This window comes from Petaurus breviceps, unplaced genomic scaffold (genome assembly GCF_028583685.1).
Source record: "Petaurus breviceps papuanus isolate PSGF00001 unplaced genomic scaffold, PetGlider_PUasm1.0 38, whole genome shotgun sequence".
In the NCBI taxonomy this organism is placed as follows: domain Eukaryota; kingdom Metazoa; phylum Chordata; class Mammalia; order Diprotodontia; family Petauridae; genus Petaurus; species Petaurus breviceps.
In genome coordinates, this window is record NW_027186304.1 from 54,517,285 (window position 1) to 54,540,746 (window position 23,462).

General features: G+C 36.1%; 1 protein-coding gene across 1 annotated transcript in view; it reads left to right on the plus strand.

Moving 5' to 3' along the window:
• Nucleotides 1–18,716, plus strand: part of UBE2V2 (ubiquitin conjugating enzyme E2 V2) — a 42,356-nt gene extending 23,640 nt beyond the window's left edge. Inside the window, exons 2-3 of the mRNA XM_069099914.1 lie at nt 12,118–12,266; nt 18,562–18,716. Of these exons, the coding sequence (XP_068956015.1) occupies nt 12,118–12,266; nt 18,562–18,696 (284 nt within the window). The 3' untranslated portion in view covers nt 18,697–18,716. The remainder of the gene's footprint in view (nt 1–12,117; nt 12,267–18,561) is intronic.
• Nucleotides 18,717–23,462: the final 4,746 nt, after the last annotated feature.

The following is a 23,462-nucleotide window of genomic DNA, read 5'->3' on the forward strand; positions in this document are numbered from 1 at the left end:
TATTAGATTAGGTAATAAGACCAAAAAAAGGAAAATGATAAATGTTGGAGAGGATGTGGGAAAATTGGGACAGTAATGCATAGTTGGCATGGTTGTGACCAAATTCTGCATACCTTTTGATCTAGCAATACCATTCATTACTAAATCTGAATCCCAGAGAGATCATAAAAAAGGAAAAGGAGCTACATGTCCAAAAATATTTATAGCAGCCTTATTCATGGTGGCAAAATAATAGAAATTGAGGGGATGCCTGTCAGTTCAGAAATGGCAGAACAAGCTGTGGTATATGACTGTAATGGAATTCTGTTGTGCAGTAAGAAGTGATGAACAAGCAGATTTCAGAAAAACCTGCAAAGATTTGTATGAACTGATACAAACTGAAATGAACAGAACCAGGAAAACATTGCACACAGTTTTATATTTTAAAATAACATTTTAATAGAACAATTGCAGTAGATTTTACATGGCACTTTCATCACTTTTGCACTGCTGCTCTTTGCAGTGCAAGTTTCCATGATTCATTTATAACTTAGTAGTATTTCAAGTGCCCTGCATATTTCTATACTAGGATATTTTTTCTTTTTCTCCCCCCCCCGAGAATGTATTTATTTATTTTTAGTTTTCAACATTCATTTCCACAAGATTTTGAGATCCAGATTTTTCTCTTCATCTCTTCTCTACCTCCCACCCCAAGATGGCTTGCATACTGATTACCCCTTCCCCCAGTCAGCCCTCCCTTTTATGGCTTCTTATCCCCGCCCCTCCCCCTTACTTTCTTGTAGGGCAAGATAGATTTCTATACCCCATTGCCTGTATATCTTATTTCCCAGTTGAATGTAAAAACATTTGTTTTTAAAATTTTGAGTTCCTGATTCCCTCCCTTCTTCCCTCCTTACCCACCCCCATTGAGAAGACAAGCAATTCAATATAGGTTATACATGTGTAGTTATGGAAAACATTTTCATAGTAGCCATATTGTGAAAGACTAACTATATTTCCTTCCATCCTATCCTGCCCCCTATTTATTCTGTTTTCTCCTTTGACCCTATTCCTTTTCAAAAGTGCTTGCTTCTGACTATCCCCTCCCAGTCTTCCCTCCCTTCTATCATTCCCCCGTCTTATCCCCTTGCCCCTTACTTTCCTATAGAGTAAAATACCCAATTGAGTGTGTATGTTATTCCCTCCTTATGCCAAATCCTATGAGAGTAAGGTTGACTCATTCCCTTTTACCTCCCTGCTCTTCCCCTCCATTGTAACACCTTTCTTTTGCCTCTTTTATGTGAGATAATCCTATTCTATCTCTCCCTCTCTCCTCCCAATATTCCTCTCTCACCCCTTAATTTCAATTTTTAGATATCATCCCTTCATATTCAACTTACCCTGTGCCTTCTTTCTTCTCTCTCTCTCTCTCTCTCTCTCTCTCTCTCTCTCTCTCTCTCTTTCTCACACACACACACACACACACACACACACACACGTACGCTCCTTTCAACTACCCTAATACTGAGAAAAGTCTCATGAGTTACAAATATCATCTTTCCATGTATATAACCAGTTCATCTTTAATAAGTCCCTTATGATTCCTCTTTCCTGTTTACCTTTTCATGCTTCTCTTGATTCTTGTATTTGAAAGTCAGATTATCTGTTCAGTTCTGGTCTTTTCATCAAGAATACTTAAAAGTCCTCTATGTCATTGAATGTCTATTTTTCCCTGTAAAGTATTATACTCAGTTTTGCTGGGTAGGTGATTCTTGGTTTTAATCTTTAATCTTTGGCCTCTGGAATATCATATTCCAAGCCCTCTGATCCCTTAATGTAGAAGCTGCTAGATCTTGTGTTATTCTGATTGTGTTTCCACAATACTCTAATTGTTTCTTTCTGACTACTTTTAATATTTTCTCCTTGACCTGGAAACTCTGGAATTTGGCTACAATATTCCTAGGTTTTCTTTTTTGGGATATCTTTCAAGAGGCAATTGGTGGATTCTTTCAATTTCTATTTTACCCTCTGGTTCTAGAATATCAGGGCATTTTTTCCTTGATAGTATCTTGCAAGATGATGTCTAGGCTCTTTTTTTGGTCATGGCTTTCAGGTAGTCCAGTAATTTTTAAATTGTCTCTCCTGGATCTGTTTTCTGGGTCAATGGTTTTTTTCTTTCTTTCTTTTTTTTTTTAAAGCAATTGGGGTTAAGTAACTTGCTTAAGGTTACACGTCCAGTTAATTCTGAGTGTGGTGCTAAGTATCTGAGCCCGGATTCGATCCCAGGTTATCCCGACTCTGGGGCTGGTGCTCTTACTCGCTGTGCTAGCTGGCCGCCCTGTCAATGGTTTTTTCAATGAGATATTTCATGTTGTCTTCTATTTTTTCATTCTTTTGGGCCTGTTTTATAATATCTTGATTTCTCATAAAGTCATTAGCTTCAACTTACTTCATTCTAATTTTGAAGGAATTATTTTCTTCAGCGAACATTTGGATCTTCTTTTCCATTTGGCTAATTCTACTTTTCAAAAGGCATTCTTTTCTTCATTGACTTTTTGGACCTCTTTTTCCATTTGGGTCAGTCTATTTTTTTAAGGTGTTATTTTCTTCAGTATTTTTTTTTTGTTTCCTTTAGCAAGCTGTAGACATATTTTTCATGATTTTCTTGTATCACTCTCATTTCTCTTCCCAATTTTTCCAATAATTTTTTAACAGAGTGTCCCCACTGACATTCTTTTTTAAGAAAAGAGGGGAAAAAAGATTTTTAATGATTTTTTTTTTGAGACCAGGGCTGATTGAATTTTTCTGAATAGAAATTAGTTATTACTGAAGAATTGATGTGGCTTAATGAATTCATCCTAAAAAATCACAAGGCAAAAACATGCTTATATGTGAAACTTAGATTACAGTAAATTTGGCCATAGCTTGTTATTGTGATGTAATACATTTCCTATGCTGTCAAAAGTTAAAACAAACAAGCTCTCCATTCCCACAAATGTACAACAGATACATTTTATAAGCTTAAACTATAGTTACACCAGTGTTTTTTGGACCTGTATGCAAGTACAAAAAAATTTCCATATTTTGAAATCCATTTAACTGCAATTTAGGAGCTTCTACCTAACCTCCCATTGGAAGTGATTAATCTGAAATGTAATGACATGCCAAGAAGCAAATATCAAGAGAAGAATTAAATAAAATTCTATGAATACCTATTGAACAGTGAAATACTCCATGAAAATCATGTGCTTATGCATTGATATTAGGCAGTACTTTTTATTTTCAAAGATGGTATGTGTGAAATTACATTACAGAACAGCATTAACAGATATGAACATTTACTATTGTTTTTGATGATAAGAAACACTTCATTTGAACTTCAATTAAGCATGTTACCTCGACAAAAAATTCTATTTCTCATTACATCTTTATTACAAGAAATTGCACTTAACTATTATATTCTTATATTTTGAATTTTGTCAATAACAGTATGTGAAAATTTGTTTTCTTTCTTAATACAAAAGTATATAATATTCTTGATTTTGCCTCTTGGCTCATAAGGCCTAAAATACTTGCTATCTAGGTTTTTACAGAAAAAGTGTTGACTCTTGTTCTAGCCTGTAAAGATTTTTTGAATTCTGATTGTCACCCACTTAAAGTTCCAGATTTGTGTTGTCTGTAAATTTGATAAGCTTGCTACGTATATACTTAACCAAATTGTACTTGGAGTAGTCCTTTGGAGTTTCTATTGTACTAGAGATTTCTGCCTCAGTGAAAACCCTGTGTGCAGGAGTGGGTTGGCTACAAGAGGAAGCCATGAACCTTTACCTGCCCTGTGAAGAGGAAAGGAACATTATTCTGTTATCCTTTCAAGGCTAAACACTGACATGTTCAAAATGAAATTCATCATCTTTTTTTCCTAAACTCATTTTGTAATGTTTTTATCCAGAGCATCATTATCCTTCTAATCACTTAGATGTGCACCCTCAATCATCCAGAATTCTTCAGCCTCCTCTTGCTATTTGTAGTTGCTGTCTTTATTTTTTCTTCACAGCTGCTGTCCTATCCATTCCTTTCTGTCCACTCACACTGCTACTACCCTCATCAATTCTTTCCTGGATTGACTACTGCAATAGTTGCTTAATTAGTCCCTGTGCATTCACTTCCTTATGTTATCTATCTTCCACTGTGCTACCAAAATAATAGTCTCTCCACCCAGAAAGTTCTCAGTGTCTATTTCTTCCAGGATAAAATATGAATTCCTTTGGCATCTAAATTCATGATCTGATTTTAACCCGTTTTGCCAGAGTTCTTTCTGTAAGCTATCTACTTGCGGAAATACAATCTTCCAACCTCAATGTCTTTAAAATAAAAAAAAAATTAAAATCTTTTACAATCAACAAAAATTGGCCTTTGCTCCATTCATCTCCATTGAAGAAGAAAGAAAAATGAAACCCTTTTTCAAACGTATGTAGTCAAATAAATTCTTGTGTTAGCCATGTCTAAAAAAAGTTTCAATTTGTTCTCTAAGCCCATCACCTCTCTATTAGGAGGTGGGTATCCTGCATCTATCAGAATTCTTAAGTCTTTCAAAGTTGTTTGTCTTCATAGTTTTGTCATTACTGCATAAATTATACTCCTAGTTGTGCTTACTTCACTCTACATCAGTTTATACAAGTCCTCTAGATTTCTCTTAAACCCTTACCTTTATTTCTTATGGCATAGCAGGATTCCCTCACTTTCATATACCATGTCTTGTTTAACCATTCCTCAATAGATGGACACCCCTGTTAGTTTCCAGTTCTTTGCCATGGGGGGAAAAAACTCCTATAAATATTTTTGTACATAAGTTTTCTTTTACTCTTTCTTTGACATTTTGGATATAGACTTCTTATTGGTATTGCTGGATCAAAGGGTATGGCATGATTTACGTAACTTTTGAGCATTGTTCCAAATTGCTTTTCAGAAGGTCTAGATAAGTTTATTCTCCACTAACATTACATTAATTTATCTGTTTTCCCGTACTTGCTCCAGTGTTTGCCATTTTTTCTTTTTTATCAACTTTTCCAATCTGATGGTTTTAAGGTTGAGCCTTAGAATTTTTTAAATTTGTTTCTCTAATTATTAGTAAATTTAGGGTGTTTTTTTTTCATATGACTTATGGTTAGCTTGAATTTCTTCTACGGTGGTTTTCAGACTTCTCAACCCATAAAGAGAAAGTATAAGGTCAGTGGGAAAACTGTTTTGGACATGTTCTGGCCCCTGCCCCTGGGGTGGCAGAGGCAGTGGGGGAGGGTGAGGGGGGGGGACGGCTGCTTCCTGAGATCCAGGACCACAGATTGTGGGGGGAGGCAGGGGACCAAGAGACTGACTGGAGGGCATTTGCAGGAATCTCTTTGCTGGCTCTGAGGCAGAATTCTCTTGCTTTATCCTGCTTGGATCTGGGTCGCAGTCTTGGGTGGCTATCCTGGGGTAAGGAGGAGCTTTGGCATGGCAGAGCTTGTGGTGACTGTGGAGAGGCAATCCTCCTCACAATTCTGAAGCAGGTGCCTAGAAGTAGCTCTGACAACAACTGTGCAAAAACCCCTGAAATTTGGGACAGAGCACTTTCTACGCTGGAAACAGTTCTAACGTGGCAGAAAGCTCAAAAGTCTTGTAATTGGCTGGCAAAAAGAGTAACAGAGGAAGGGAAATCAGACTATAGAATCGTTCTTTGAATAGCACCACACCCAGAAATAACTGGCCGTGTAACCTTGAGCAAGTCACTTAACCCCGATTGCTTTAAAAAAAAAAAAAAGAATCGTTCTTTGGTGACAAAGATCAAAACATAGAACCAGAAGAGGTCAACAAAGTCAAAACTCCTGCATCAAGGGCCTCCCAAGAAAAATATGAATTGGTCATAAAATTCTGCTTGGAGGGACTGCATCTGGGACTTGCAAATTAAAACTTGTTCTTGTGTACCACTCAAAAAAACCCCAGAGCATTGAAAGGATTCAGCAAAGGCAACTGCACTACCTGTGCATCATTTTGCTACCCGTGATGAATAGATATAACCCTTATCACCTTTTAACAATGATTTATATAATACTTCATTCCCAAAGTTTAGAAGTTTTGTAATGATAATGACATTCCTTTCAAGATTCTACTTATTTTGGATAATGCTCCAGGTCATCCTCCCTATCTGGATAATTTTAATGAAAATGCAAAAGTGGTCTACCTTCCCCCTAAACACATTTTTTTCAGCTTTGGATGCAGCTAAGGACTTGATATTGAGAGATTTTTGGAAGTCCTACATTATTTACCATGCAATCCAGAATATTGCTAGGATATGGGAAGATGTAACAGAAACGTATGTGAAGAGTTTGAAAAAAAAAAATGTACCTGCAGTTCATTCCAGTTTTAATGAATTTGTCAAAGATTAAACTTTGGAAGAAGTAAATAACAAGATTGAAATTAGCATAAGAATTGGAGCTAGAAGTGTGAAGGAATTGATTGAATCTCTTGGAGAAGAACTGTTGATTGAGGATCTGATTGAACTGTTAGCTGCAGAGATTGCTGAAGAAGAAAGGGAAACTTTGGAACTGAGATTGGCAGCAGCATTTCATCATTTGAGTGATTTTTTTTCTTGTTATTGAAAAGGTGGATTCAGATACTTAATGATTTTTAAAGGTTCAAAGAGTGAGGATAATACTGCTTGCTGTTGTCAGATATATGAGGAACAAAGAGAACCATTGTCCAAAAATCTCTCAGTAACTTTATAAAAATATACTGCACACCTATGTTAACCTTACTGTGCATACTTTATCAGTAACTTTACCTTTCATTTTATAATTCTGTTTATTATGGTATGGTATTTAATATGCTGCATTTTAGTACAATATATGATTTGTGTAAAGTTATTTTATATGGGCTAAGTGGGTATGTAGTGACAAATTCACATTAGTAAAAATCGCTTTCAGTACATAACATACATATGTGTGTGGTATATGTTTATATACAGATATATACATGCATACATATATAACACATACATGTATGATAAGACATCATTAACAGAAGAAAGGCACTGGATTTAAGAGGGGGTGAAGAAGGCTTCCTGTAGGGATTAAGGATAAGAAGTCAGGGAAGTCAGTAGCAAAGTGGAGGAGGGTGAGTGTTCCAGGCATGGAGGGACATCCACAGAAAATGTCCAGAGCTGAGAAATGGAGTGTTGTTCCTGGAATAGCCAGGAAAACAGTGTCACTGGATTGACGTGTATCTATTTGGAGGGGAATAAGGTGTAAGGAGACTGGAAAGGCAGGAGGAGGGCTAGGTTATAAAGGACTTTGAAAGCAGAACTGAATATTTTGAATTTTTCCTGGTGGTAATAGGAAGCCACTAGAGTTTATTGAGTAGGAAAGAGGTGACATGACTGGACCTTGCATTTTAGAAAAAATCACTTGAGCTGCTGAATGGATGGTGGTTTGGAGTAGGGAGAGACTTGAGGAAGACAGACTTACCAGCAAGCTATTGTAGTATCAAGGCATGAGGTGATAAGACTTGTACTAACATGGTGGTGGCAATGTCAGAGAAGAGAAGTGGGCACATTCAGGAGACCTTTCAAAGGTGAAGTCATAGGTCACAATGTGGGATGGGCTTAGCTATTAAGTTAGCTATTAATAATGTTCTGCACATAGTTGGTGCTTAATAAATATGTTGACTTTAATTAGGCTTTATTTGATAAAATCATGGTTGGCCGAAAGCCCAAACTAGTTTTGTATTCTTACAGACTCTTAACGCTTGTTGTGGAAAAGAAAGACAAAATATAATTCTTTGCTCATATTCCTAATGTGGGAGATAGCATGCAAACAAGATATAGAAAGGATAAATTTGAGATATTCAACAGAGGGGAGGCACTAGCATTAAGAGGACTCTGGAAAGGCTTCTTATAAAAAGTAAAATTTTAGCTGGGACTTGGAAGCTGGGGAGATGAGGGAGAAAATTCTGTGCATGGAGGACAGCCACTGAAAATCCATAGAGCTGGGAGATGGGGGTGTCAAGGAACCCCAACTAGGTCAGTGTCACTGGATTGCAGAATGCTGGAGGAAGATGGGGAGTTAAGATGTAAGAAGAATGAAAAGATAGGAAAGGGTCAGGTTATGAAGGGCTTGAAAAGCCAAAAAGTATTTTAGTTTTGATCTCCAAGGTATAGGAAATTACTGGAGTTTTATGAATAGGGCCCAGGCAGGCAACAGGCATTTGTTAATTGTTAACTATATGCTAGACATTGGAGTGACTTGGCCAGACTTCAGCTTTAGGAAGATCATTTTGATGACTGATGGGAGGATCAACTGTAGTGGGAAGAGATTTAAGACAGGGAAAGCAATCAGTAGGTGATTGAAATCATGCAGGTATGAGATAAGGGCCTGCATCGGAGTGGTAGCAGTGTCTGAGGAGAGTAGGCAGTATAGATGAAAGATGTACCTAGTTTTGCTGGGTAAGTTAATATTTTTATTAATTTTTTTGGTAAATTATTCTTGATCATATGTTTATATCCTTTGCCTTTGAGAATATTCTATTCGAAGCTCTTCTCTTTTTAGTGGCGGATATTAAATCATGCACGATCTTGACTCTGGTTCCTAGTTACTTGAATTATTTCTTTTTGTCTGCTTGACTTTATTCAGAATTTTTTCTTTTCTTTTACCTGAAAGTGCTAGATTTTGGCTGTAATATTTCGAGAGTTTTTATTTTGGGGTTTCTTTCATGACATGACCAGAAGATTCTTTCTGTTTCCACTTTATTCCCTGGTTCTGAGAGATCTGCTCAGTTTTCTTTTTAAGATTTCTTGAAATATGTTGGCTAGGCTTTTTTGGTTAAGACTTTCAGGTAGGTGGTCCAGTGATTTATAAATTTTTTTCTGCTTGATCTGTTTTTCAGGAGAGTAATTTTTGCTATGAGATACATTTTCATCTATATTTAAAGTCTGTTGAGTTTGCTTTAATGTTTCTTGTTGTCTCATGGAGTCATTTGCTTTTATTTGGTCCATTCTGATTTTCAGGAAGTTTCTTTCTCGGGCAGTGATCTGTACCTCTTATGCCAAATTGTTCATTCTCATTCCAATTTTTTCTTCCATAGTTGCTCATTTCTTTTCCAAATTTTTTTTAAAGGTTCTCATTTCTTTTATAAAAACATTTTAAAGTTATTTTTTAAACTTTTGCTTCATCTCTTCTAGGAATTCTAGTTGAATTTGTGCCCACAAATGTGTTTTTCTCTGCGGCTTTCCCTGTAGATGTTTTGGAATCTTTCTCTTTTGACTTTGTGTCTTAAGCATCTATGTCAGCATGATAACATTTTATGATGGGATTTTTTATTTCATTTGCTTATTCTTCCAGGCTCCTTACTGACTTCCAACTTGAAATTAAGGTCAGACTCTTCATACCTGAGGAGGGAATATCTGGGACATTGTTTCGTGTTTCTTGGGGTATCCTGTTATTCTTAAATCTGAGGGCAGATTGGGCACTGGCAAGCTTTCAGTGATCCCCAAATAGTTTGATCCAGGACAAGGCGTAAATGTTATACTTCCACCACTCCCACCCATACCACTTCCTCTCTCAGTTCTGTAAAGTTTTGACCTGGTTTTTTGTTCTGTCTGTTCAAGAGTAAACTGCTGCTGGGTTCATCCACTGTGAATTAGCTAGGAAGTGCCCATGGTTCAGAGAGACAAAATTGTAGGTTCCCTTTTGGTCTGGTATTCCTACTTTGGCTTTTCCTTTGAAGGCTTCAGACTGGTCTAGAAACTAGAAGTGAGACCCCACTCTGCTTGTGGGGTCTGATCTATACTACTGCTATTACTTGCTTTTGAACTTGTTCCTTTCTAGATACACACAACCTTGGGATGGCCATGGTTCCTTACCCTGGAATGCCACTTCAGGGCACAGGTCTTTTCCTTACTCTGCCCTGGATCTGTGATCTAGAACTGGGTAACTAGTGACAAAGCTTCTTGATGACAACTGTCCCTCATCCATTAGAATGGAAGCTCCTTGAAGGCAGGGATTGTCTCACATTTGTATTTGCATCTTCATTATTCAGTACTGTGTCTGGGGCACAGTTAGTCTGGTGCTTAGTAAGTGCTGTTTCATGAATTTCATGAATTTATTAGTTCCTGATTCTACTTGATTATCCATAATGGACATAATAACGAAGCAAAAGATAAAACCTGAAAATGGACACAGATTATTTTATTTATATGCTTCTGAAGTAGCTTCATAATCAACTGGTTATGGTGGGGAGGGTCTACTAAGTGGCACACTTGATAGAGCATTGGGTTTGGAATCAGACAGGCTCATCTTCATGAATTCAGATCTGACACTAGCTGTGTGACCCTGGGCAGGTCACTTAATCCTGTTTGTTTCAGTTTCCTCATCTGTAAAATGAGCTGGAAAAGGAAATAGCAAACCACTCTTTGCAAGGTGGTAGACATGGCTGAAATTATGCAACAACACTAAAAAGTCACATGATTTTGAACAAATCTCTGGTTTTGCTTTCATCTTCTTTTATTTTTTGGAGGGTAATTGGGGTTAAGCAACTTACCCAAGGTCACACGGCTAGTTTTTTGTGTTAAGTGTCTGAGGCTGGATCTGAACCCAGGTCCTCCTGACTCTAGGGCTGATGCTCTATTCACCACGCCACCTAGCTGCCCCCTTGCTTTCATCTTCTAAATTTATTCCTATGAACAACATTGTAAAGGAAATGGGTTTTTCACAGCACTCTTATGTTGGTGAAGCTTTCTTTGGCTGGTGGTAGGGGAAGGGGGGGGGTGATACCTTACACTACTTTGGAACTCTTTAACATTTTATAAAATACAGCTCAAGAAATACATTTATATTTTAAAGCTTTGATAAACCAAAAAGCCTCCGTTCTGAATCTGCTGGATAGCTGAGAGTTTATTGTAAGGCCTAATTTATCCTGCAGGTCCATCCTCATTGTCCTGTGCCTTTTATCATAGACTTCGAGTTAGATGGATCTTGTCTAGCTGCCCACCTGTTAGAGCAGTACCTTGTACAATATCTAACCCTCATTCATATTCTGTCAAAATGTGTCTAGTGACCATCTAACTACCTATCACAAAAGGTAATCCATTCAATTTTTGACAGTTGTAAAAACTCTCCCTTTGGTTGAGCTGCAATCTGCCCTATAATTTCCATCAATTGGTACAAGATCTGCCATCTGGAACTATAAAGAATAAGGCGAAGCCAACCTCCATGTAACAATTCAACCCTTCTGAACCTTTGTTTTTGTAAAGCGTTATCAACCTTTGCTCATAAAGTTGCTATGAAAGTCAAATAAAATAAGATTCCTAAATCAATTCAGGTGTATTGTATTAGTAATTAAATTTTTTCATAGTAGCATGTTAATTTTAGATATTTATAATAGCCTGGAGTTGTAGTGTTTCTTTGTACTAATATAATACATTAATTATGGGGGGAGGTATATCCCAATATGTGGGACAGCTAGGTGGTATATTGGATAGAGTGCCTTGCCCCTGGAGTCAGGAAGACTCTTTTTCTGGAGTTCAAATCTGGTCTCAGACAATTGCCAGCTCTGTGATCCTGGGCAAGTCACTGAACTCTGTCTGCTTCAGTTTCCTCATTTGTAAAATGAGCTAGAGAAGGAAATGGAAAACCATTCCATATCTTTGCCAAGAAAACCCTTGGACCTTGGAACATAATTTTACTATTTTAAATTCTAGACATTTTTTCTTTGATATTTTATTGGTCATACTTAAGATTTGTTTGATATAGAATACAAGGTCATGAACATATCCCCTGATTGTGATAATTCTTCCTGTGAGAAAATACAGTCCAATTTATGATAATCTGCTTTATGGTATTTTCAGATCTACATTGTTTGGGGAAAAGTACTATTAATATATTACTCCAAAATCTGAAAAAAACTAGGTAGTGAGGAAATTAGAAAGCATATAAGTAATAGTCAACATGGTCCTTTCTGTGGCATTTATGAACAGCTGTAAGTTCTTGGAGAATTTAAATTCATTATTTAAAAAGTGTGAAGATTGTTTCACTCACCAAAAGTTAAATTGGAATGTATGTGAATATTCAATAATTGTGAGCTTTTTACATTTCCATTTCCTTTGTGTAGGAGTTAAAGTTCCACGTAATTTTCGCTTGTTAGAAGAACTTGAAGAAGGCCAAAAAGGAGTAGGCGATGGTACAGTTAGCTGGGGACTTGAAGATGATGAAGATATGACACTTACAAGGTGGACAGGCATGATTATTGGGCCACCAAGGGTCAGTCTCCCAAGTTTTTTCTGTTAATACTGATCTTAACTAATAAATGACTGATTGAAAAAATGTTAGCATAAGAAATAATCACCATTAATCATAATTTAAAACTGTTTCCTATGTACATAATGTTTAACCTAGATTTGCAAATTCATTTAAAATAAAAAGGTACTTCAGAATATTTTACCATTATTTCAGTCATATTGCATAGTAAAAGTATATCCTTATGTCTTCCAAGGTTATCAACTCCTGTTTTAATTTGTAGGGTTTTTTCCTTGATTGAAGCAGTATCATATTTCTCATTTCAAGAAATTCCCTCAGTGAGGGTTAGTCATTAATTTTTGAAACCTGTGATAAAATTCTCTTTGGTTTGACAAATTCAACACTGATTCAGACTTTTTCTTCATTTGGTATACTTATTCGGACATCAAGAGGGGCATGGTGCAGTGTATAGGAAAGGTGGCCTTGAATTCTGGAAGACTTAGGTACAACGTCTCCTATTACATATACTGACTGTGTTACCCTGGAAAAGTCACTTAACATCTCCATGCTCCAAGCAGTTTCTGTGAGGTTTTAACTCAGAGAATGTTCTGCATTGGTGAAAGAAATTCCTTATTGGGGACCTTTCTACTTTACTGAGATCATGGGTCTACTAAAAGTAAATTTTCTTTTTACACAGTGGCTACTACATTAACAGGATGCTAATACAGCTCTGTGTAAGTACACTAGTCACTGACAGTGAAATCATCATATATGGATTCTTAAAATCGTAGTTCCTAGTGAAGAAGTACAAATTGTATTGAAGAAGAATATCTGGCGCTAGATTATGTATATATTGAAATAGGGTAGGAGAATAAAGGCTTGGAAAAAGGCAGACCTTATTATCAAAAAACAGATGTCCAAGAGAGACCAAATATAACTAGCAACCTCTCTGTCTACTATCCTACAGATTCCTTGAAGAGTCTAACAGTAGGACAACTTGTCATTTCCTTTAGTTGTTGTCAGTTGGTGAGCAAGCATTTATTAAGACGCTATATACCAGAAATTTTGTTTATCCTTATTACATCAAACAAGGCATAAAACACGGAAACTGTGTGCTTCCCAAGCATGTTTGCCACTGTCATGAAGGAAGGTGGCTTGATAGGAGATTCAGAGGGAAGAGGGATTCCCTGTATTTGGTGAGGATACTATAATGTCCTTTTTTGAGGATGGTATGCTGGTTTTTATCAAGCCCCAGAACATTGCAGAGCTACTTAAATGAGATGCATAATTACTTATAAAAGTTTGACCTAACTATGTACACAGAAAAAACAGAGTGAATGAAGATTGCCAGGTTATGCTATGCAGTTGGATGGACAATCCATAGAGTTTATCAGTCAGTACATATATCTTGGACACTGTTCATGGGTAAGCTGGGCTTAAAATTAATTAGAGTAGTGAGAGTGGGCCAGATTACTTTTGGGAAATTACACACTTAAAATGACCCCAAGTTTCTTTCTGAAATAAGAGAGTCCCCATTTTAATACCACAGTTTCTAAAGAGTTTAAAGTTGAGAGAGTCATTCAAAGGGCAGTAGAGAGGCACATGAGCGAACATAAGGAGGCATAATACATTACAATGAATTGTACACGAGAAGTTTCTTAAAGAATGTCATCAGAAAGATGTGTGATCAATAAAGGAGAACAAAGGATGATTGTTGGACAGGCCATGTGTTCTGTTGGGTGTTTTACTCATGCAGTATCAAGAGAGGTAAATTTCATCAGGAAGTTGGGTGGAACTCCTGTTGAATTTATTGAAGGATTGGACAAAAGTCACACAGGATAAGAGAGAATGGATAGCTTGCAGTTTATGTTGGAGTATGGCATTAGTAAGATCACAGGTGCTTTTAAGAAATGAATCATAATCTAGCATATTGAAGTATATTTTAGCTATTAACAGTATTCACACAAGGAAACTAAGATGGGGTAAATAACAATGTTAATTTCATGGAAGGAATATTTTGTTGTTATTTGTCAGTTTTTATTTTGCTATGCTTGTACATGTTTAAAAGGTATCAGTTTTTAAAAAGAAATTTCCACAATGGGTGTTTTTAAGAAATCACATATAAACTTTAGCAAGGAGTATTATTTTTCATGTTTCTTTATCAGCTTTGCACAGTATGTTTTTGTTGTTTGCTTTTTGGAGGGCATTTAGGGTTAAGTGACTTGCCCAAGGTCACATGGCTAGTTTTTGTGTTAAGTGTCTGAGGCTGGATCCGAACCCAGGTCCTCCTGACTCCAGGGTTGGTGCTCTATTCACTGCTCCACCTAGCCACCCCCACAGTATGTATTTAGTGTATGTTGAGTTTGTTGTAAATAATGACTTAGGATACTTGATTTAGTTTATAATCGAATTAGTATGAAATTAATTTCCTAGTTAATGCTAATTAAATGTAAAAGATTTTTACAGTTAAATCTATTAGAAGTAACATTTTAAAGTATTTTGCTTCATTTTTCTAAATCCACTGGTTCTAGTATTCTTCCATCTTTCCTGTGGGTTCAGATCAATTAAGATTTGTGTAACTTAGGGGGAGGAGTTAGAATTGGAAAAAAACTTAGAAATTATCTAGTCCAATCTGATTCTTCATTTTACAGTTGAAGAAACTAAGGCCTATTTGCATAGCTAATAAATAATAGAGCTGGGATTTGTATCCAAGTCCTCAGACTCCAGATTTATTGCTTTTCCCCCCATTCATATAATTTTCTCACTCTCCTAAAACAACCTACTGCCATCAGGATAAAATCCATTTATTTTGCTCTTGGTTCTTTTAGGCATCAGGGAAAGCTGCAGTGTTTGAATTATGATCAAAACATGTATCAAATTAACCAAAGATGCCAGTGGAGTGCAAGCTCTGGCAGGTTCTACCAAACTGGAAAGGCTGCAAGTGTAGGCCCGGCGACGGACTGTCGCCTGAGGACCAGCCTCGCTCAGTGCGGAGAGAGGCTCATCACCAAAAGGCTGGCCACCAGGTGATGAATTTTTTTTGGTCACAACTCATGAGACTATTTACAAAGGTGTGCATGAGTTGTGATCTGCTTTGGGAGAGGGAGTTATCCACATTGAGGAAATCACATTTTGAAGAAGGCAGTGCCTTTATCCCTACTCTTCATTTCTCATACTCTGATATTTATGAGGAATTAGAAATTGACTTCCAGATATCTAAAGTATATCGGTGGTGTTCCAGAATCAGTCTGTTACCTCATTACCACTTTTTAAAAAATGAATGCTGTTGTCTCTTAAGCCTTTCATAAAACATTAAAGCATTATATAGATGTGAGCTATTATTATTTCAAATAAATATGTTGAATTAAAAAAAAAAAAGCATACTTGAGGGGGAACCAGAAAGTGAGTGTATACGTGAAACCTAATTTTTTATTCTTTTTTTCTGTCAGGTAAGTTAAATGGTATGGCCATACACTGTAAGTTTTCACCCTTTTCCTCTTCTAGGCAGGTATTTTGTGAAACCGGCATATGTAGATTATTCTCTTCTCCTTAATCCCTGACTTTATATTATTCTTCCATTCTTTCCCTTTCCATCCAAGGAATTTTCATAATTTTTGGTGTTCTTTCTCTTCAGACATCCTTTATGTTTCTATCTTTGACTCATTCTGCTTTCTCACAGCTTTTTTGTGTGTATTTGTGCAAGCTTGTTTAACCCCTGATTCAACTTCATTACCAATTAAATACTGGATTGTTAAATAGTACTAAAGAATCCAAATACCACTTTAGAACAGTGTTTACAGTTGGTATATTCAGTGTATTCAGGCTTCCAGCCTTGGAGCATCAGGATTACATTTTCTTTTCCTATAGCTTTGGCATTGAAAGTATGAGTTCTTACTATTTTCTTCTTGGTGTTAAAAGAAATCCTTTTAGCTTCAGACAACTAGGATTAAATCCTGTGGTTGGGGGATGGCTGAGTGTTCCTGTGGTTGTCTACACAGCAGGGGGAAGGACTAAAGGGAATAGGACAGGATTATTTCTGAAGGGATAACAGATTGGATTGGTTCCAGAACCAGGTGAAAGCAAAGGGTGGCCTGAAGTAGATAGACAGCAAACATTACAGGTAACATAAGATATTGGGGGTTGGGACAGTGAGAAGGAGCAAAGATATAGTGGCGAGGTTCATTGGGAAAGGATTGATTCAGTTAGAGGGTGGTAAGAACGTTGGGGCAAGGTTGGCATTAATGGAAGAAGGGTAGAAGGAGACAGGTAGTATTCTCCATTGCAAGGGGAATGTGTGTGGCGTGAAAGATAGTAGGACAGAGGCAGCTCTGTGGATGAGGACAGGGAAAGTAGGAGGAGGGGAAGGAAAATAACCAGGATAGGGGGGTAGGTGTTCCCAAAGAAACATTCATAAGTTGTGCACTGCTTGTGTGTCTCAGGGATGTTAAACTTGTGATGCACTCTGCTCCATATAATTTTCTAAGATACCCCACTCTTACCCACTTTTGTGCTTTATTAACCATTTCTCATCTTGTCCTCCCTCCCTCCCTCCCATCCATCCATCCATCCATCCATCCATCCATCCATCCATCCATCCATCCATCCATGCATATAATATTTCACTGTCTGTATTGCACAATGGCTTAGCAACAATTCTATAAATTGGTCATATCATGCTTCTTGACTTTTCCAATATATTGAAACACTTTTCCTTAAAATTTTGTACCTGTCTATATCTTTACCTTTTCTGTATAAAACATATATGTTACCCTCCACATACTTTCTTCTAATGATTTATCTGCAGGTAGTGGTTAATTGGCCCTAATTTAAGTCACAAGGAGGAATATAATATAGAAAAATCTTTGAACTAAGTCATGAATAATTTAGAAAAATGGGTATATCAGCAACATTAATTATTAAAGAAATATTAAATAGTGATAAATCTTGCATATGTCTCTAAGTGCAAATAGATAATTTAGTAAGACAAACGGAATGGATATATCAGTATAAGGAACATTTTTTATCCTATGTTGTGAAAAGTTCTTGACTTACATATTTGAAAAAATGTGACTGAAAATCTGATATGTGACTATTCTAAGTTGTTTCTATAGATGAGGTTTCCCAAATAAACTTGAATTTTTTTATCTTAAAATATATGGTTGGAACCCATAAATATTGATTTGAGGAGTGTTGGGTATGGGATTAAAGGGATTACTAGGAAAACTTTGAAGTAAAAAATTAAAGACTCTTTTAATGTGTCTTATAAGTATAGTACATAATTGGTATACCATAGGAAATGTATTGCTAATTGCCATTTTTTCATGGTACCTCTAGTTATGGTCATGAGAAATAGCTAGATTTCTGCAATACATAAATTGGGAAATGCTTATGTAGACCATTCTGGAATGGATGCTGATAGTATAACTACTGCCATGAGATTGGGAATCAATGTTTTAGTATGGAGAGGCACCATTGTGGAATTTTATGCAGTAGGATTTATTCTATTGAGCTCTTCTTCCCACTGTGAGCAGTTCAGTTTCCCTGGATTCTTAATATGCAGATGGCGTCTGTGTTTGTATATACATATATATGTATATGTATTATATATATAATAAATATAGCTCATATTTACATAATACTTTAAATTTTATAAAACGTTTATCCCACATATGACGTGTAAGTACTATAGTCTAGGTCTTCTTATCCCACTTTGACAAAGGATGAAACTGAAGCTCACAGCGGTCATGACTTACCTAGGGTAGGGTTACTCAGTAAGTGTCCAGACAATCTTAAGTCTTCTGACTTCAAGGTCAGTGGTTTTTTTTTTTTACTATACCATGATTGGTATCTTCATTCAGTACTTTCATGTGTGAAGCCTTTGATAATAGAATTTATAATATTTCATTTGAGACCAAATAGGTCTGATTTTTGTAGCAAAATGCTGAATTTTTTCTTTAGTTTCATTGAACCTTGTTTTAAAGAATATTATTGATGCTAAAATAACATTTTTTTGGAGTAAGAGGAAGGGTTGCTTCTAGTAATTCTTTTGTTTTTGACTGTAATTTATAAGACAGTTATTCTCATTTGCTTATTATTACATTGATAATTAGCCGTGGAGACTTAATAGCCAAAGGAGAAATGCAGCCTTCTCCTTTAACTAACACCTTCCAAAAACCATGAGCCACAAAACAGCATATTTAGATTAAACATACTTCAGTGAGTATGTTTTGGTATCTTTTGAATGAGATTATTTTAAAGTTTTGTCACTTAAAATATCTCTCTGTTCTTAATAAACTATTGATCTTTTTTTGCCTTCCAGACAAACTATGAAAACAGAATATACAGTCTGAAAGTAGAGTGTGGATCTAAATACCCAGAAGGACCTCCAACAATTAGATTTGTAACAAAAATTAATATGAATGGGATTAATAATTCCAATGGAATGGTAAGTTGAAATCATCTCCGACAAACTCCATGATAGAAGCTCGTAATAAAGTTCTAGAGGAAAAAACCCCTTAAACTTAGAGCACAAAATTTCCTTCCTTCCTTCCTTCCTTCCTTCCTTCCTTCCTTCCTTCCTTCCTTCCTTCCTTCCTTCCTTCCTTCCTTCCTTCCTTCCTTCCTTCCTTCCTTCCTTCCTAGTTAAGTGACTTGCCCAAGGTCACACAGCTAGTAAATGTTAAGTGTCTGAGGCTGGATTTGAACTTGGGTCCTCCTGACTTCAGAGCTGGTACTGTATTCACCGCACCAGCTAGCCACCCCATAAAATTTCTTGATTGGTATTTTTTAAAAAATCTTGTTTCTTATCTTTGCATTAACTTCTCTCCTTTTAGAGACTTTTGTTATATCCACAGAAATTATATCTACAGGTGAAAGTCAGTTTTTTTTTTAACTTACATGTTTATTCAGTCTTATAGTAGTCTTTGCTCATTTCACTCTGTTCAGTGGAAAGGGGAAGGGAATAAGTATTGACTAAGTACCTACTCTGTACCAGGCACATGCTGAGCACTTCACAAATACCTTATCTGATCAAGACAAGATATTTCATTTTCCCTTGAAAGTTGCATTAGTTTAAATATAGACTGCACAGTTTTCCAAATCTAACTTGTATTAAATCTGAATGCATTAGTTTATCTTGTTATATGCCAGTAAATCTATAGACATGGACACACACACATGCACACTTTCTCCCCTCCCCACTTCCAACAAAGGCATAGTGTGTTCTGAATTTTGAAACTAGTATTCAGATTTATTTAGTATTTTCTTTTGTTTAAAAATATAAAACATTATTGGTATTACATTTATAGGAAACTTGTATTTAACCTCAAGGCAGCAGATAGAAAGCTGACCCTGTAGCTAGAAGACTTGGGTTCAAGTTCCACCTCCAATACATTTAAATAAAATGTGGAAATACAGTCTCTGTGACCCTGAGCAAGCCATTCAATCTCTTAGTGCTCTAGTTTACTTCTAAAGCTATAAGTGGCAGAAAAGGTACCAATCTCCACTAGTAGAAGTCACTTCATTTGGGAATTTCATTTGTTTTGGTCTTAATTTGGTTCTCTTATTAATTCTAGGTGACCAGTTGACTCTTTGGCTTGTGATCTTATCCAGTGGAAATGATTGAATTTCTTAGGAATGAGGAAGTTAGTCATATAATATTTGAATATTAGCAGGGCCTCTTAATGCTGAAAACTTGGAATGCAAATGAAGAGAATAACCAGATCTTAATTGCATCTTCTTAAAAAGCATGATTCCAAGAATGGTGACCAATTTTTAATGTCCTAATAACCACTCAGTACATATTAATTTAACAATAAGTATATCTCCTGTAATGAATTTTTTCTCATTTTAATATTTAGTAGATTTTGTTTTGAGACAAAAGAATGCTAGACCTTCATTGGGGGTCTAGGAAAGTAGTATGTTATAGGGTTGGGGAAGGAGAAAGGTGAAGGGGGGTATGGGTAGTAAAGATTGCATTTGAAAAATTATAGGAGAAATGTTTTAGTTAAATGGAAACTGCCCAGCTTTATATTCCCAATTGTTATATTGCTAGTGTTTCTAAAGAATTGATAATCATGATCTCAGTTTAGATAACGTAAGTATTAATTTTTAAGCATTTTGCAAATATGTGTGGAGTATTATTCTAGTTTATGAAATATTTTCAGCCATCCTTGATCTTATCATGCTCATAATTCTTTATAAATATTTTCTTTTTTTTCAAATGCTTTATTAACTTCTGATTTACATCATTCATTTCCACCAGATTTTGAGTTACAAATTTTCTCCCCGTTTTTCCCCTACCCACCGCCCCAAAATAGCAGTCCCAACAGGATATCCCCTCCTCCAGTCTGTTCTTTCCCATATTTTCTCCCATACCCCTTTTGACTTTTCCAGTGGATCTCTATGCCCCAGTGCCTGTATATCTTATTTCCCAATTACATGTAAAATAGTATTAATAATAGTGTGTGTGTGTGTGTGTGTGTGAGTGTGTATATTTGAGTATTTGATTTTAAAACTTTGAATTCCAGATTCATTCCCTTCCTCCCTTGTCACCCACCCTTACAGGGAAGACAAGCAGTTCAGTATAGGTTGTACATATGTGGCTACTGCAAAACAATAACATAGTAGATATATTGTAAAAGACTGACTATATTTCCCTCCCTCCTATCCCACCTCCCACTTGTTTTATTCTCTACTTTGATCCTGCCCCTTTTCAAAAGTGGGTGGTTCCAACTTCCCTCCCCCCCAGCCTGCCCTCCCTACTATAAATATTTTCTTAATGGAGGTTTAGCTGCATTTGCTGTTTAGCACAGTCTTGAACAAAGCAGGCACCTAATAGATGTTTGTTTAATTGAAGTGAACTGAATTGTCATTCTTTTGTAGTATTGGGCCATGGGTTATCCTTTACGTCTGGTGTTTTAAAAAATGATATAAAAGAAGTTTGCCTTGATTGGTAGAAGGGAGCATGAGATGCATCTATCTATCATCATTACAGTTATTCTTCACTTCTCTTTTTACTGAAACCATATGGAATAAATTATTTTTGTATTCTATTTGTGTGAAAGAAGGTTCTTAAAATTGTGATTGAAATATCCTTAGAAAAAGCATTGGAAATTGGTTTTTTCCTCCAGTTTATTTTCCATGTGTCTTTGCTACAAGTTGTGCCAGTCTGAGGTAGAGATAAGTTGTAGATCTACGTTGATGGAATAAGCTTCCATATGGTTAGAGCATCTAGCTATAGATATATAGATCTGTTTGTTCAGACCAATGATGTATGTGAATTTATATGTGTGTGTGTGTTTTAGAGGTGACTTTCTGGAAATGTCAGTACTTTCCTAGTATCCATGGAGAGTTGCTTTGAAAGAGCAGTTGTGCGTTTGTCCTCCAAATCAAAATAATTTACCCAAGCCTCAAAACCCCTTCTCAAATTTGAGAAATTTGAGGTTTTAAGAAATTTGATTGGTGCTTTCCTTTGAAACCAGGGCTAAGAATTGAGGATTGAATTGATAGGACTTGAGATTTATAGGCCAAATAGATCATGCTCTGCCCCCTCAAATAATTTCAGTCTGTTATTAGGGGCATCAGAAAATCAGGAGTATCAGTCATTTCTAATTCTAAATGAGTTAATCTCTTAGCCAGTGTTATCTAGCCAAATCAGTTTATTTTAATTGAAATTAAATGAGCGTAGATATTTTAACTATAGATATAACTCCATAAAGTTTTCATACCATAAGAATGGCCTAGTTAAAACATAACCATGGAGGAGCGTAGGAAGCAGCAGTGTAGTCCAGCCTCTTCACACCTGCTTCAACAAAGTTCTGAGAGTGCCAGACTGAGGAGTGATCCTGAAGTCTAAGGAGAAACTACCTCACTGGGCCTTAGTTTCCTCATCTATGAAAAGAGAGTATTGGTTTTGATGGTCCCTGACGTCCCCTTCAGCTCTAGATCCTTGAGGATCAAATGAGAATGAAAGTATAAATACTATATATGTAAAGTATAAATTTTTATATAAATCTTAAGGTAATCATCATGAAGAAAGCATTGTAAATAGGAGGTAAGGAGACTATACAAGGTTTAAACAAGGCCTGCCCTCAAGGAGTCTTAGTCTTGCAGCTTAGAGGCTATTTCATAAGATTATAGATCTAGAGCTGGAGAGGACCCCAAGGACCATGAAAACCAACCCTCTCTATTTACAGAGGAGGAAAACGAAGGTCCAGGGAGATAGGTCATGCTAGGATTGTCATCTCCATTTTCTAGTAGGTGAAGTGGTATCCTTAAGATTACATAGCTAGAAAATAACAGCCAGGATTTGGACCTAGTTTTTTCATCTTTATGTCCTCTATTTAAATACTACGCTGTGCTATGAGACCTCCCAGTAAGCAAATGAGAAATATTTGTTGAATTGAGTTAATAACTTTACCTGTAGTGCAAACTGTTAACCATGCAGGGACTTTTGTTTTTAATGTTTGTATCTCTTATGCTTAAAACACACCTAATAGGAGGTGCTTAACTGAATGTTTGAATTTAACTTTATTGTTTTCTGCTATGGTTCTTTGAAGATGAAACATAAAATTGTTGGCATTTAGGGTTGTGTATATAGGAGGCTGGATTCTTTTTTTTTTTTCTTGATAGTAATTGAATTATTTTATTTTCAGATTTCCTCTTGATGCTGCTTCATCATTGTATAATTTGTATGTTCTTAAGTTTACCTAGGCACCTAATTATTTGCTTCTGATGATGCATTTTGCACCAGTAGATTGGTAGTGTGCCTTTAAAATAATATGGTTCTGTGTTTATGGAGTGAAACGAGGCAAAAATATTTCTTATGAGGATGTTGTCATTGTAAAACATAAAGTACAGAGTTTAAATACTGTGGGATCTTAAATTTGGAGGATTATTGTGTATTATCAACTGATGAACTGCAGGTTTTGTTCTGACATGATATTTATTTTCCCATAATCGTCTTCCCCATTCTTCACCCCCACTAAGCTCTTTATTGAGAATTTATGAATATTCTTGTGGAGTCTGGTATTTCATGGGATTTGCAATTACTTATATTTATTTAACTACTGTTATACAGCTGCAAGTATTTTGGGTTTCTCTCCATTAATTTTATAAACTCCATACAGTTATGGAGACTGCTTACAATAGTCTAAGAAGATTGAATTATAAACATACTATATTATATAGCATTCCCCTAATTTTTAGTAACTCTTAAGG